Source organism: Columba livia, chromosome 5 (genome assembly GCF_036013475.1).
Source record: "Columba livia isolate bColLiv1 breed racing homer chromosome 5, bColLiv1.pat.W.v2, whole genome shotgun sequence".
Taxonomy (NCBI): Eukaryota; Metazoa; Chordata; class Aves; order Columbiformes; family Columbidae; genus Columba; species Columba livia.
Window position 1 is genome coordinate 27,991,193 of NC_088606.1, and position 16,306 is coordinate 28,007,498.

At 42.6% G+C, this 16,306-nt stretch overlaps 1 protein-coding gene across 2 annotated transcripts in view; it reads left to right on the top strand.

Annotated features, from left to right (window-relative positions):
* Positions 1-741: 741 nt before the first annotated feature.
* BAZ1A (bromodomain adjacent to zinc finger domain 1A) overlaps positions 742-16,306 on the top strand; it is a 64,463-nt gene continuing 48,898 nt past the window's right edge. For both annotated transcript variants that reach the window (XM_065064059.1, XM_065064060.1), the window contains exons 1-3: positions 742-883; positions 1,550-1,699; positions 8,688-8,966. In XM_065064059.1, the coding sequence (XP_064920131.1) occupies positions 1,587-1,699; positions 8,688-8,966 (392 nt within the window). In that variant the 5' untranslated portion in view covers positions 742-883; positions 1,550-1,586. The remainder of the gene's footprint in view (positions 884-1,549; positions 1,700-8,687; positions 8,967-16,306) is intronic.

Sequence of the window (16,306 nt, forward strand, 5' to 3'; positions counted from 1 at the left end):
ACTAGTAAACCCATGTAGTGACATCATCAGTGAACTGTAAAAAAAATGAGGCAACATAAGGGGCCCGTGTACAACTCTTAACGCTCATCTTACTTAAATGTAATCTCACTTCCAGCAAAATATACCCGTACGCCCATCTACGCTCGGATAGCACTGCAATCCTTGACTTTTGGGTTGTAACTGAGAGAGAAAAGTCTCCCGAACTGCAGTGTCAAACGCCGAAACCCCTGTGGATCAGCCGAGGGGAACAGCCCCGCGGGAGCCGCGCCTGCCCTGGCTAGCCGGGCAGGTACTGAGGACAGCGGATCTCCCGGCACCGAGCGGCTGCTGCTCTGCCAGGGGCTGCTGGTCTCCCGGCGGCTCCTCGGCGCCGGTTTCGGAAGCGCTGGTAATGCCGGTGGGCAGGAGGCGCGGGCGGGCAGCGCCGCACGCCGCGGGCTGGGCTGGGCCGGGCCGCCCCTCCGCGCTGCACCGCGCCGCGCCGTGCGCTGCCGTGCCGCCCGCAGCCCAGCCCGTCCGGCAGCGCCGTGCGGAAAGAGCCGCCTTCCCGTCCGCGATCAGCCGGCCTGGGCCCGTCACCCCCCGCACCGGAGATCTCCGGCTGATAATTCAAAAATGGAGGATGCGCCCTCTCAGCCATTAATTAATAATGTAGCTCGCTGTCTTCCTGTGTGACACACGCTGGAAGGCACCAAGCGGCCAATAAAGATGTAGGGGAGAGCAGGGGAAGGCTCCTCCCCGCAGCTCTTCCTGATTGAGGGCTTGAAGAAGTAGATCAAAAACTTCCCAGGAGCCGGGGGGGGCAGAGGAAAAGGGAGAAACGCGGCGAGGGCGACCGCGCTTCGCACCGGCCGAGCAGCAGGGGCAGCTGCGGCCGCACCAGGTGGGCAGGAGGGGAGGGAGCCCCCGCAGCGGCAGGCCGGAGCGCGAGCAGCCCCCCGCGTCGCGGCCGCGCTGTCCCGCGGCGGCGGAGTCCGGTGGCGGCCGGGGCGAGGCGCAGCGCGGGGTGGGAAGGGCGAGGACCCCCATCAGGCAGCGTCCCGGCAGGAAGGGAAGGAGGGAGATAAGTGGTCGGCGCTGCCCCTCCTGGGTGTTTGCTTTGCGGGGAGGAGGAGGCGGAGGCGGCGGGGAGTGGAAGTTGGTGTCCGGCCCGGCGTGTGTGGGTCAGAGGCGGGGGAAGGGGGTGACCCGGGGGCAGGGGAGCCGGAGGAGACAAAGCGCGGCGGCGGCGGCCGGGGTATTCCCGAGCCGAGCACGTTGGGCGGCTGGGGCGGGGGGCGTCGCCGCCGCCCGCCGCTCGGCGTCACGGCCCCATTGTGAGGCAGAGGGAGGCGGAGGCAGGATCCGCCGCTCCGCGCGCAGTCCCAGGCAGGCAGCGGCGTGTCAGGCACACAAAAGGCCGCCGCCGCTTTCTCCCGCTCCTCTCCGGCTCCCCCGGGGGGAGGGACGCGCCGAGACGCTCCCTCCTCCCTGGGCCGGGGGGCGCCGCTGCCCGCACTCGCTCCCTCCGTATTTATTGTTATTATTATTTTTTTACTTCTCCTCGAAGCGGGTCCCGGGGCAGGAAGAGAGCGCGGAGCGGGGCGATGCCGCTGCTGCACCGAAAGCCCTTCGTGAGGGAGAAGCCACCCGCCGACCTTCGGCCGGACGAGCGTGTTTTCTACTGCAGGGTCACTAACGAGATCTTCAGGGACTACGAGTAAGAGACAACCCCTGTGTTTGTGTCCGGCGGCGGGCAGGGAGCGGTTTAACGCCGAACGGCTGACACCTGGGCGGGCAGGGAGGGGATTCCCCGGCAGCGCCGCGGGGAGCCCTGCCGGGGGTGGGGTGAGGGGGGACGCGGCTGGCCGTGAGCCCGTGCCCTCCTGAGGGGGGTGGGGGGAGAGGGCGGATCTCTCGCCCGGGGCAGGGGGAATCCCGGCCCCTCCTCGGCGGGGCTATCCCGCGGCCCCCTCCCCTCGCGGGGAAGGAGGGGAGCCGGTTCCTGCCTCCCCCCGCCGCCGCACCGCTCCTTTCGCGGTGTCGCCCTCGCCCCTGCCGAGGAAGTGAAAGTTGCCCGTGTGGGAGGCGGCGGGCAGGAACAAGCGCCTGCCGGGCCCGGGTTCTCCCCTTCCCCTCCGCCGGCAGCCGCGTGTTGGCGGCGGACGGCGCTAGGCCGCCCCGCGGAAGGGGCCGCGCCGGGCCCTGGTTCAACCGGAGCAGCGGGGCCGGCCGCCCTATTGTTGTGGTAGCGGCCCGGTGGGGGCCGCCGCCTCCGGAGCCCGTTGGGCTCGGCTCCCCGGCCGGCTCCCGCCGTCGTTAACCCCTCGCTGCCGGCCCTCCGCCGGGCTGGGGTGCCGGGTCCGCCGCGCCGCCCAGGGCCGCGCTCGCCCCGCCTCCGCGGGAGCCGCCGGCTGACCCGGTTGGAAATGGCTGGCGGGCCCGGCCGCGGCCGTTGCTGCACCTGTCCGGCCAGGGAGCCGCGGCCGGGGGTTAAACCCGGCCTGAAACCGAGCAGACGCACCTGTCCCCTCGGGATCTCTCGTCCTACGGAGGTTTCTCTCTCTCTCCCCGTCCCCCTTTTTTGTTTTGTTTTGTTCTTTTTCCTCCGTGTGTAAAAAGACTGGTGGAAATTGTGAAACTGGCGTTAACCGTTGACAGCGTATTGCTCGGGTAGTCCCGAACTTGCTGCCGCGTACTTTCGTTTGTAAGAACAATAGGCAGAAAGTATTTAACGAGACGTTTTTCAAAAGCTGATAAATGTTTTCACTCCCCAGTCCGATCCACCACCATCCCCGCCTACAAAAACGCCCCCGCATCCAAACTATCTTTTTTTTTTCACGATGTGCAGACTAATGAGATTAAATCTGAAATACTTTTCGTTTGCAGCATATGAAATTAGAGCACACCTAAATCTTTTTCGTGTTTAGACTTGTTTTTCTTACTCAAATACACTTCACCTAATAAAAGAAGCTGTATTAGGTAACTTCGAAGGGTAATGTCTTACTGTTTCCCGGATGACATACTCAGAGGGGGAAAGGGGGCGTCGAATGAGTTGTTGGAGGTTTTGTAAGGAGTGTTTTCATTATAGGGTGTATAAGATCCTAAAGAGTAAGAGGTGACAGCCTCCTGTTTCTGTAGGAATTAAGTCCCCCTTCCCCCAGCTTCCAATATTTTGAAAGCTGCTTGTCTGGTTACAATTATTATTATTATCACATAATTAGATCATTCTCATGTATTTGTTGACACTGTGCTGAAATGTGCTTCAGATACGTGTAATTTTGCTGAAATTTCAGCATGAAAAGTATCCTTTTAAAACACCTTTCTGCTCTCACAGGGTTTAGTGAACATTTTAAGTACTCTAACAGGCTTATTTACACTGCAAAGATGTCACTAAGAAAAAGTATGAAAGACCAAATTCCATATTTAACCAAAGTTCACAAATTAAGGGATAAATTTAGACTTGTGTTCACGCAGGCGATCCCTAGAAGTGTCAGTGGGTGGTTAGCTCAGAGGTCAGAGTTTAGAATACGCTATTTGGGAAAACTGCAGAAAACTCTGCTATGCTTTTGTGTATGTGTTGGGTTGTGGGTTTTTTTGTCATTGTTGTGGTTTGTGAATTTTGTGTTTTTTTTGTCATTGTTTGTGTTTGTTTATTTGTTTGTTTTTTTAATTGTGGCTTTTCTGTTAGGTTGGGTAAAATTGGTGCTTTGGATTGAAAAGTTTAGTATTTTTTACTTAACAATGTGCCCTGGCACAGATGAGTAAGTTTAGATTAATGTTAGTTGTTTGTGGCATAATCTACTGGAGAACATAGGGTCATCTTTCAGCAGGTTTTAAAGATGCTGATCCTTGTCTCTGCTGGTTGCAAAGTGATGCTTCAAATAGCTAGTGTCTTCTGAAAACATTTTCCATTTCTTTGCTTAAGCAACCCCACTTTTTGAAAATTGTTTTAGCTGTTTCTTGAAAACTGTTGTCTAAATCAAGCAATAGCAGCGTGATTTTTTTTCTTTTAAGGGGAGAATTTAAAAATCAGTCTGACTAGATCAGGTGGTCCATATAGATACATATGATAACCTGAATTCACCCCGTTCCCCAGCTAAATGAACTCTTTTAATTACTACAAACAGTTAAGACTTAACTTGTTTTCTTGTTGTGGTTGTTTTTTTATTTTGTTTCTTTCTTTCCCAGAGTACAAACTTAGCATTGAAAAGCTTCTTTACTGCCCATGGCAGCTTTAGTAGAGATGAATACAAATCATACATTAGTATGCCTCTTCTCGATATAAGAAATCATTATGTTAATGCGAGGAGAATTTGGCAAGACTAGTATTTTGTAAAGTGACTTTCCCATTAAGAATGTATTTCCTTTTTAATCTGCAATACCATTGCATAATTTTGTAACCCTTTAAAAGGAGGTGCAGTGTGGTGGCAGTGTTTGATTGTATTTATCAGGAGTAACAGGAACTGGGGGAACTGGTGTTTTTCATGCTTGGTTGTAGTCCTGGTTAGAGGAACAGACCTGGGGATGGACTAACAAGAGTCTTGGGAGCAGTCATAGTAACTGGAAAAGCAAGTACAGGGATGCAGGCGATACATGAGAAAAACATTAAACCAGTGGGATGTTACCACTAGCCTTGGCACCTTGTCTGTGAAAGTTAATAGCTGATATAGGTGTGTGATGAAAGCTACTATCAAAGTATGGGAAGTCTTGCTTGTGGAGGCAACCTGAAAAAGAAAATTATGAGTAGTATAGATACAGCAGTAGGAATGTTCCTCATTCTAAAACATGGGGGAGGGGAATAGCAGTTTTGCATCTTCAGTACTTACTGAAGCTTCTTTATAGATTGGTCTGTGGAATTCTGTGTTACAGTCAAAATGAGCTTTTAAAAGTGTCCTTAGTCAAATTAGGTGGATTTTTCTCTTTTTGGTTGAAGTGAAACTCATAACTTGAAATATATTCCTTTATGCATAACTAGCCTGTGAATATTAAGGAATAAGTGTCTCTTCCTTAGTTTTGTTTCTTTTGTGTATTATTTTGTAGTATGTATTTTTGACCACTTCTGGAGACAGGGCGGAGTACAAGAATGCTTTTGTGATCTGGAATTACAAAGTTGGTCTTCTGTGATTACTCTTCTGCCAGAGACCAAATAGATTATTTAGTAGAGGTTCATAGGGGCTTCAGGATTAAAAATAAAAATTACAAATTAGCCATTCTGTAAAGTTATATTTTCCCCTGCTTTTTCCTCTGTCTTAAATTTCACTTAGCATGATTTTCTTACATTTTACGTTCTCCAATATATAACTCTATTTAAAAAAGTACATCTCCAGCTTGTTTTTAATATATGCTAAGAAAATGAATGAAAATACATGATTTGAAACAAACATGTTCCTGAAACACTAAAAATACAGTAGATTTTGGACTGAGTGGCACAGAAATTGCAAGTAATTTATTTTTAGCTTCTATTAATGAACTGCCTCCTATCAAATACCTACAGAGTAGCAATACTAAGCTACTTCTTAGTGATTTGCTAATAATTTTGTTGTTTACCTTACCTTGCATGGAAAACTATACAATGTAAATGAAAAAAAAACCCATCCAGCTGTGAAGTCAGCATTAATTACTGCTACAAAGACAGCTCAGTTTTCAGTCCCTGATCCCTGAATGGTTGAGCCAATGTAGACATTGTCACCAGGGTGCTGCAGTCCTCTTTGACTTCTCATGGGCAGGTAGACCAGGCAAGTGGGCTTTGTGGATGTGTTTTGTGTGGGCTTAATCTCTGTGTTGTCAAGAGTTAGAGGTCTTGAACTAGGGAGGAAGCCCCGAAGACTGTAACACCCTGTCATACCCTAGATAAAGATGTAGATGGGGCTTCAGATGTGACATAGCAGCAGATGCACTTGCTCTTGTGAATTTAAGTTGAATGTAGAGTATGATCAAGTGTGTTACTACTATTTGAGTAAAGAGAAAGGGTATCACTGCTGCTGCTACCCTTCTCTTGGTTTGGTAGCTGTTGTGTCTGCTCTTTGTAAATCTTTTTGTGGTAATTGACCCGCACCAGAGACAGACAGAAAGAGTACTGCAAATAACATCTACTGCTACACTGTTGGAATTTAGTGTTCTCCTCTCAAAGAAAGTTAAAGTGAGATTGTTAAAACATTGCAATAAAACTGTGTTAACAGACTAAGCCGCAGATGGTTTTGATGTGCTGTAGGTAATGACAGGCTGAAGACAAATAATGCTTTCAAAACTTAATGTAATTTTTTTCAGACTTTTTTTTTTTTGCTCTCTCTAAATTCACGGGGGAAAAATCTACACAAAACAAAAGAGGAAATGAGGGAGAATGAGACTAGATACACAAACTACTGTCTTATGCAAATGGAAAAATTGTTTCCTCAAATATGTTTCAGTTAAAGTAGTCTGAGTTTTTCACTTGCAATAATAATGGATTAAAAAATTGTAGAGAGGGGTTTGTTAGTTGTTTTGGTTCCTGCCCTGCTTCTTCCCCCCCTCTTAGGATCAATACTGTTGCTTTAAATAGCATGACTGCCTGGTGTCTCCTCACAAAGAAGAACAGCAGCTCTTACAGGGAATCTTGGTGTCAATCTCAGTGTCTCCTTCCTCCTCTGCTCTGTCTGACCCCCCTCAATCCCCTCCCCACTTTTACTTTTGCAATTTTGTTCTGGTAAATTTTTCATAACTCTAAGGGTGTTTTTTTTTCTTTGCTGGCACAAGATAATTATCAAGAACCTCTTTGAGACACAAAAATATATGTAGAGACACAACTGCATGAAGATTTGAGTATATGTTTCTTTAGTAGTCTTTCTGACCTCAATAGCCAAAAATGATTGTGAATCTAATACAGAAGTATTAAAATGTAGGGCAGGAGAAGACCTGAAGAGATCGTGTGTTATGTATTCCATCACCTTAAAAAAAAAAAAAAAAGTTTGCCGAACTTGTTCTTTAAAATGTTTAAATAGCTGTTCTGTACCTTAAAGATACTGATTCACCATGGTTAACAACAAAAAAAGAACATTATGTCATATGCACAAAAAATGACTGACAGCCATCCATTCTTCGTATACTGAAGAACAAGTTTATTACTTGAAGAACAATTTCTCTCATTTTCTCTCCTTTGTTCTTCTCCTTTTCTTGTTTATAGTAAACAAACCTGAATTATTCCTTATTATGAGTGTTAGACCCATGTACTATCAAATATATTAAGCAGATGCAGATGATGTAAAATCTGAAATTATATAACTTTAAATATTATTCAGATAATATATCTCTTCTGTCCTTTCCCCCTTTTTGTAGCTGATGTTCTTCCTAGAGCATCTTTCTGTCACTCAGAGGAATCCTGTGCTCATATAGAAAGGATTATCTGAGCCAGGACCCTCCATTGTCCTCAATCTGGAGTTTCCATTTTCATTTACAGAATGCTTTGGTTCATCCGTTCATCTGCAGTGAACATCGTCGTCTGCGTCAGTCTAACTGATGCATGATTGCCAGCTTGAGTTTGCAGGGAGCCTGCAAGAAAAAAACTCAAAGTGTGAACTGTCCCATTCTCAAATCTCATTACTAGAATGATTTGAACAGTTCTGCCCTTTTAGAAATGGGAACGCTGGACAGTGTCAGTTTTTTTGAAGGAATGAAACTTCAGTGTAGGCATCTTGTGTAGCATGCGGTGTGCTGAAAGTGCTGTATGTCTGTCTTGAAATAGCTATGTTGAACTGATACAAGGCAAAACAGAATTCAGTTTGTCATGTTGTTGCATAGTTATGAATGGTAATCTGTTAAGATTTTAAAGAAAGGCAAATAAAAATTATCTGAATTTGGGCGTATTGAAAGATTGCCCTGCTGTCCGATCACTGATCCTTAGTATGCGATATGTTTTAACATGGTTTTATGAGTAGCTACATCATACACTTCATCTGGAAAGTGTTTTAACAAACCTCTGTTTTTCTGATACTGGGCAAAAATTGACAGATATTGACTAATGGAAGCTCATCTTTCTTGATTCCAATATAATAACTAGTAAGACAGCAATAATAATATAATTTCAGCATTAATTGAAATGCAGGGAAGGAGGAGCATCAATATTTGCTAATGGAATGAGGGAGGAGAAGAATCTGTTGGAAAAAATAGTTTAATGCTTTTTCTAAGAGCAATGCAAACAGTGAAGGAATAAAAACTATTTAGAGAACTACTTGACATTAATTTTTTTACCTCTCCCATCTTTTCATTTATGAGCTAGGGTACTCAAAATCAGAGACTTATCCAAGTTTCAACATGTTTCTCTGATGTTAAGGTTATTTTATGTTTGTACAGTTTTAGACCCTCCTCTTGCAAGTATTTGTGGAAATGGGGGATGTGAGGAGGATATGATGCCTATTAAACTCATTGTGATTGTTTTTATGCATAAGGTTTATTATATGTGAATATTTGTTTGCAACACTTTGGAGACTTGATGCTCTGTTTTTGTAGTCTGTAGTGAGAGGAGACTTTAGTTTTACCACAGCGATTTACCATACCATGGCTATAAAGTGATAAGTAACCCTTGAGTATCTACAACCTGTACAGGAATAGAGCTGCCTTTGCCTTTTGGGTTTGTGAAAGAAATTTGCTGCTGTGTTAATAGTGGTAAATTGAAAATGTTAGTCAGAACTCAACAGTTTTCTTTCTCTCTCCCCCACCCTCTTTCTTTTCAGTGATTTTTTTGAACGCACCATTCTGTGCAACAGCCTCGTGTGGAGCTGTGCTGTCACAGGCAAACCAGGACTCACATATCAGGAAGCACTGGAATCGGAGAAGAAAGCCAGACTTAATCTTCAAAGTTTTCCAGAGGCACTCATCATTCCAGTTCTCTACTTGGCCACCCTTACCCATCGCTCCCGACTTCATGAGATCTGTGATGAAATCTTTGCTTATGTCAAGGATCGGTATTTTGTTGGTGAAACAGTGGAAGTGGTTAGAAATAATGGTGCAAGGTAAGAATATTTTAGAATAAATGCCTGTTTCTTTTTGTTTGGCATGGGTGTTTCTTCTATGTGCTTCTTTTAAACCAAAGATCAGGATAATAAGCTCCATCAAGCACGCCAGAAATGAAGTGTTGTGCTTAAGCTAGTGACACTGCTCCTACTTGCTTTAATTACAAGTAGGATTGTATTGCTGGGCTTGGTATCTCTTTCCTTAGCTTCGATGCAGCTGTGGAGGCAGGGCAGCTCTCTTGGGTTTTGACACAGCGTTTTTTTGGAGTGCTGGATTTGCAAAGAAATGTCAGTCCCCTGGTGTATTTGTGTGAGAATGGTAGGTTGGTTGTAAAATGAGATTTAATTAGAATTAATTAAAAATAATATGAAAGTTCTGGTGAAATCATCCAGAATGCAGTTCATCACATGGTGTTTTGTGTATTCAGAATGGCCAAACTATAGAAACCTTAAAAAAATGATACTACTTTCATGGGGTTTTTTTTTTAGGTAGGGATAAATCTTGAGTGCATTCTCAGACCAATTGGAAAATAATTGTAAAGTGTTTGTAATAGGTGATTATCTGGGATTTAGTGTCTGTTTGTTTCTTTTTCCATTCAGTGTTATGCTTACTCTTATACTGATGTATATATTGCAAGAGTTTTTATTGTTATCTTAGACTGATAGAAAGCTTGGAAAACCTCAGATGCTTTCTTATATCATTGGTACATATGCTCTATAGTATAAGTAAGTTGTTCTACAACATGAAGCTAGCTTGAGTCTTTCTTTAAAGGAACTTCTGGGAGAGGACTAGAAAAGGTCCGTGTTTTGTCTAAATAAGTTTGCAGTTTCACCTAATAGAGGTTATAAATAGGAAAGTTTTAAAGTGCTTAACCTGGAAACACCTGCAGAATGTGTGCTAACAGCCTTTGTGGGTTCAGCTGTTGCTGGTTGTTTTTTGTTGTTTGCCTGTGGGGTTGTTTTGGTGGTGATGGCTGTTGTTTTATATAAATGTTTGTTTGTTTATCCCTAGGAGGAAGGTGCCAGATTACACTGCGGAGTAGACAGGGCACAACCTATTGACTTCTGTGGGTAGCCTGAGGTCTCTGCGCATCATCTAGTGTATATTGGGTGATAGGAATGGGCTGGTTCAAAATGGTCATCAGAGAACATAGTTATTCTGTATGGGATTTTTTTAGTGGCTGATCTAGATGTTAATTAAGGCAAATTTTGTGCTATATCAGGAAGAAAAATCTGCTGATGTGCTGCAGGAGATAAATTGTAAGGAAATTTGGATGGGTATGTGTGTAAGATCTGCTCCATGGAAGAACTTTCTTTATCTACCCTGCTTTATTCCTTTCAACCAGTGAAGTTCTAGTCTGCAAAACCAGGACAAGAACAACTTTGGTGGACTTCATGCTTTCTGTACAGAAAACCAATATCCAAAATTTTTTTCTATCCTTCTCATATTTGTACCTGTATCATGACTAGACCCTGTGTTCCTACTAGTATTACATTCCGTTTGCTTAGAGAATAAGGTGTATGGGGTTTTTTGTATTTGTTTGGTTTTTTAACCAGAAACCTGAATATTATGAACTATCAGCATAGTTCATCTGTTGGTTTTCATTTGCTCAATGAAATGCCTTTGTTTTCAATCTTTTAAGATACTGTTGGTTTCCAAACTAACAGCAAAATCAATGCTTTAGAAGAACAACACTTTTCCCCCCGAAGAGCAAACCTCCTGTCTACTACTTTTCTAAACTCTTAGCTAAGATATTTATGCTTGTGCATCTTAGCTTTTAAAAACTTAAATGAAAAGTAGGCTTATATGCAATAAATACAAGTCTGTCTTATTTCTTTGTCTTTTGAAATTAAGAATTATTTTCACTTTTCTTTTTAGATCATCATGAATCAGTTTTTAAGTTTGCCCTAACAAAAAGGTTTCTACATTCTGTTCAGATAAAGTTGTGATATGATTCTGTCTCATGAAGATAGCGTTATAACTTTTTACCACCCTTTCATTCAGTCGTCTTGGTTATTCAAAATTCTGTTGAGATACATACCTAACAAATTTGTGTTTATGTTCCATTTTCACAGATCAATATATTAATAGGATATAAGCTGAATTTCTTAAGCTTTTGAGGTGGGCTACATCATTTAAAAAACTCAGTATTCAAATAAAATCCATTTCCATCAGAAACTAAACTGCAAGAGCTTGTATGTTTCAAACTACATAAATATAAGCTTTTGTCTAGTAAAATGAAGCATCAAAAATTTGCCTTAGCTGATTGTATGCCACTGGTATTCTAGACAGATGTATAGCAGAGAGCTACTTCAAACCTTGAATACTAAATCCAGGAAACAGTGCAAATAACATGGTAATGCAGAGGGGTTTTTATGCTGAGAGACACATAATTAAAGAATACAAAGTGGGAGGAGGTGAGGCAGAGTTATTCTTCTGCCCAATTAACAGTTGACTTTGACCTATATTTTGAAGTACTACATTGGGTATTAATTATAGCAACTCATGTTACTTGTAAATAACACGGCTGTTCAACAGAGCGATTTGTGCATGTTTGTCATGTGCAGCTACGTTTTTGTGATCTTTTCTAACAAAAATGGTCACAGTCCATCTGTAGTGTAATTGCATCCTATGAGACAAATAATTTGGCAGATCACGAAAACCCAGTCGTGTCGTGGTGTTGTAAACTGTTCCGCTGCATTTATGTATGAAGTTTTTTGCCCATGCAATGTCAGCAGGGTTGTTTGTTATCTGAGCTTTGCACATCATTTAGTGTGAAGTCTACAGCATAGTTCATGTGTAGCCAGGGATAGGTAAAGGTTGATCAAGCAATTCAAGTATTTATATTTTATAATTCCTAAATTTGCACATGTAATATTCTTGTAGGATGGATTACTTTGGCGCGGCTTTCTGGAGTTCAAACAAAGTAAATGGGAGGGAACCCAAACACCAGAAGGGTTAGCATTTTTGCTTAATGTAAATGTTTTTAAATTGAGCATGCAAAGTAGTCTTCAGTACTATAAGCAATGGACAAGTGATCTAGAAAGAGTAAGAGGACAAGTGCTTTGTGCAAAGGCTAGGCAGAAGACTTTTTTTTTTAATACTCTTTTTTTTTTGCAGGGGGATGGGGAGGCCGGGGGAGATGGACACTGGTGGTTCTTGTATCCAACCCGTATGTTCTGGTGGTTACAGAATCTCATGCTCCATTGCTTTTTCTGGTCTTAGATCTCTACCAGGCTTTCCTGGTTTCTAGCCTTTTGTTGCACTACACAGTTTTGAATTTAGCTGCTTCTGCCTTGGTGCTGAGGTCTGGTATGAGGAATTCAAAGAGTTTGGGAGATACTTTGTCTTCCTGTTGCTTTGGTATGTCTGATGTCTTAACAGGCCTTATCAACCAAAAGAAATTACAAAGAAAGCCCCCCAGTCCTATGATGTGGCTTGTTCAGGCGGTCCGTGAAAATGATGTGTGTAATTTGGTAATCTAGTAGAATCAACAAGGAGATAATTCTACTTGCTCTTTAACTCTTTCAGATGATGTATTGATTAAAAATGGCCAGCTTTTATTTTGTATGTGTCCAGCTTTTCCAGCCAAACTGAGCCTGACTTTTCTCCCAAGTGGCAGCTGTGCTGTGCTTTAAAACATGAGGTTATTGGATTCCCAGTTCAAGAACTGTAGGAGCTGTGTAACAACATTTTCCTAGTACTGCCTTAGTGAAAGACAAAATTATTATTTGAAACGTAAGTCAGAAACATCATATCATAGAGACAGAAAAAAATAATCTAAAATGAAGTTTAAATTTGTCTAAGTTGCAAAGGAATTGAAAACAGATGACACTGTAAGTACTGTTAGAATGTCAAATTGCTATTTATGGAAAGAAGTTGATTCAAAAAGGCATGGAAATTATTATTTGAGATTTCGTTGGGGAGGAAATTAGAGCAATATTTCATGTTAACCCTGGTCAGTTACAATGTAAAATAAACAGTTAATGTTTTAACTCACACTTTATTGAAGCAGAGGAAAAATGTTGACAACATCACTGGAGTTGCTTCCTGTACTTGCTCTTCAGCACTGGAAGCTTAAGATCCATACCATACTAGCTGGCCTTTTGTTTTTCCACAAGAAGTGGAATCTCTTACAGTAACCTGACCATTTGTTGCTGTCTTAGTACTGTGTTGTTTTATTGGTACTTACAACTTGTGAAACTGAGTTTCAACATGTTGGCACCTGAAGTCAGCCAGTCAGTTACCTGAAATTTGGAGGTGTGAGGTGTGGAAGGCCTACCTGAAATAACCTCAGTGAATGCTTCAGCCACACCAGATAAAACCTATGACTGCCAAGCTCACTCAGCTGTAGGACCCGTTCTTTTCTGCTTGAGCAGTGTGCTTGTTTTTTGTGGGGTGTTTTTGTGTGTGTTGTTGTGTTTTGTTTTGTTTTTTTTCCTCCAATTATTTTAATTTGCTGGAGGAAAAATGAGATTTAAAGCATGTGTAAACAAGCAGTCGTGACTTATCATCAGTGTTCTGAACCTGGGTGGTATCACAAGAAATACTGGTTATCTTTATTAGGGTATACAAGTGAGCAGTGTGATAATTAGTTAATTAACCTGTAAGCTTGCAGTCTGACTTGGTTGGAGAACTCAAGCTCTTCAGCTCCCCCTCTCCCAGCCTTAAAAATAGCCGGTGTGACTATGCCTTCCCTTCCCCATGAAGGTTGGGAGACAACCAGTTGTTGTCCATCAATTAGTATGGAACTTAATTAAAAAGTTAACCACCTGCAGACTAAAATAGGTTGCTTAGAGGTAGTGTATAAGAAGTCATACAGAATGTGGCAGATATGAAGGAGTATGTTTTTTCATTGAATTTGACCACTAGATGACACCACTGCAAAAGAATACTTGCGTCATGCCTGTGAGCAACAGCAGAATGCTTTAAGGGAACGTAGTGTTTTTAAAATGAACCTGCTTACAGAAGTAGTAGATAAAGTTCTCTGTTAGGAGGATTGCTGCATCTCATAATGCATTTGGTACAGGTTAGCATCCTTTCTCTGCTCTGAATGATCTGATGTTGCCAAGCTGTAGGAAACCTCGATAATCACAGAGCAACCTTTCTGTAACTGAAACTTCTTTTTTTAGCTCATCAATTGTTTGGCTGGTGTCCCAGTGCTTCAGGACTGTTCATAGTGGATTAACTACTGCATTAGGCCAATTAAAAGATTTGCATACTGTTTTCATCTCTCTAAGTCTTAACCGGGGCACAGAAAGCGTGTTGCTGGCGGTGGCTGTGCCTGGCTGATATGGAGTCAGGATGGTACAAGATAATCCTTGTAAGAGATAAGGTTATAGCTAATTTTCCAACTTTTTCGTTCAAACCAGCAACAAGGTATTACTTACATAAGTTAACATATAGTTGCCTTCTGAGCACTAGGATAAGTTAGTATAAGACCACTAGGTAGTAAAAGGCAAAGTGTCTTCCATATTTAGACTCTAATGAGTTACAGTGAGTTTAAATTATATTCTTGTCCACCAACGATTTTTCCTCTTTGGCATTTAGGCTTCAAAGCTGACTGGATGCAGAGGCATTGGAGCTCATGTCCACAGAATCAGAAAGTTATAGCATGTTTTTGTAGTGCCAAGGCTTAAGCACAAGTTCCTGCATACAAAGAAGTTTCCTACTTTATTTTGAAAGGTGAATTTGAATTCCAGTAGCAAAGTTAGTGTGGTGCTTGTGAAACAGCATAGCTGACAGTACTGGAGAGCAGCTTACCTATTCATAGAGCAAGTGCAGTTTGCATTCTTCCAGCATTGCTCGTTAAAGATCAGTCAACTCCTGGCCTGGAAAGATCATGTTTAAGAAATTAGCTTTCCACTGCTCTTAAGTCCTTTGGGATATAAATATATTTGTATTTGTTGATAATAAATATATTTGTATTTGACTGATGGAAGCTATGAGATTACAATATCTGGGAGAGAACCTGCAATTCCTTTCTTATAGATTGTTGAACAGCTGTTACAACTATTTTTGGACACAGCCAATCTCTGTTAGTTCTGTGTACTTTCTCTACTTCTGTAACTACAAATTTAAAGGTACAGGGTTTGGTTTGTTGTGTGGATTTTTTTTAGTCAGTACAGTACTGTGAACTGAAGGCTGGGCAATCAAAACAATGCATCTACTGTTAGTTAGTGCTGTCCTAAATCTGCAGGAGACAACTGATGCAGCTACTGTGTATACCAGATTCTCTTGTCCTAAGTAAAAACATGCTACTTACTGGTTTCTTTGAAGCGCACAATCTTACCTATAACTTGACAGACAAATGAAGATGCTAAAACTTGAAAAGAGCAGCTCTTACTGTACTTCAGGAAGCCATTATGTGTGTAAAACCTGCCTCCTTGTTGTGTGCTTTTGCTTGGTGTGTGCATTAAATAGTACCAGTTAGCTCAGTAAGAGATGTCACTTATTCCTTCAGATCTTGTCTCGCTTTTATCTTTCTAATTACTTCCAAGTGTACAAGAACTGTTAGGACTAGGATACAAGTTATTGCACTTACCTGACATTTACTTCTTAAAAACTTACTAAAAGCTGTCAAAACAGAATGAGGCTGTAGCTTTTTGGTACTTGCTACCATAGCTTCTCATACGTCTCTCTTGGGGTTTTCTTCATTCGACTAACTTCACATACTATTGGAAAATGTGTCCCTTTTTAATTTTGGCATTTGAAAAACTTTGCTTTCATTTGGGTGTCTGTTTTTTTAAAAAGTGAATTTCCTTTTGCTTCTGCCTCGCTGGTCATTGTTTTGTTTATGTTAAAAGTTGGCCTCAAAGTATTGCAATATTACTCCACTGCCCCATTTGAAACAGCTTTCTGCTGTTTTTTAACTGCTTATTGTAAAGCATACAGAGACATGTTTATAACTCACGTGGGCATTCAAGGGCTCTTGTGTTTTGGCTTGAGATGAGGACATAGCAGAGTGCCAGACTATTATTTCTATCACAGTAGTTAGCACCAGTCAGATCAAAAACAGGGGTGCAGAATGCTCAACTGAGGGGCAGTGAGAAGTGGTCTCTCTTCTCACAGCTTGTATGGCTGGATGTATAGGCCTACCTGGCCTTTGGGAAGAACTTCTCAGAGTAAGTTGAAGTGCTGGTAATTGCAGGGTCAAGGTTTCTGCTTGACACCCTGTGATGTCTGGTTTTGGCCCGTTACATAGTGGAGTGCAGCTTCTCTTTTTCTTCAAATTGTGTTCTTCTGCTGCTTTGGCAGGAGATGGAGATACCTGTGGGGTTGTCCCACAACTTGTAGTAGGTTGTGTACCTGCCTTTGAATTGCTGAGCTGAAAGAAAGA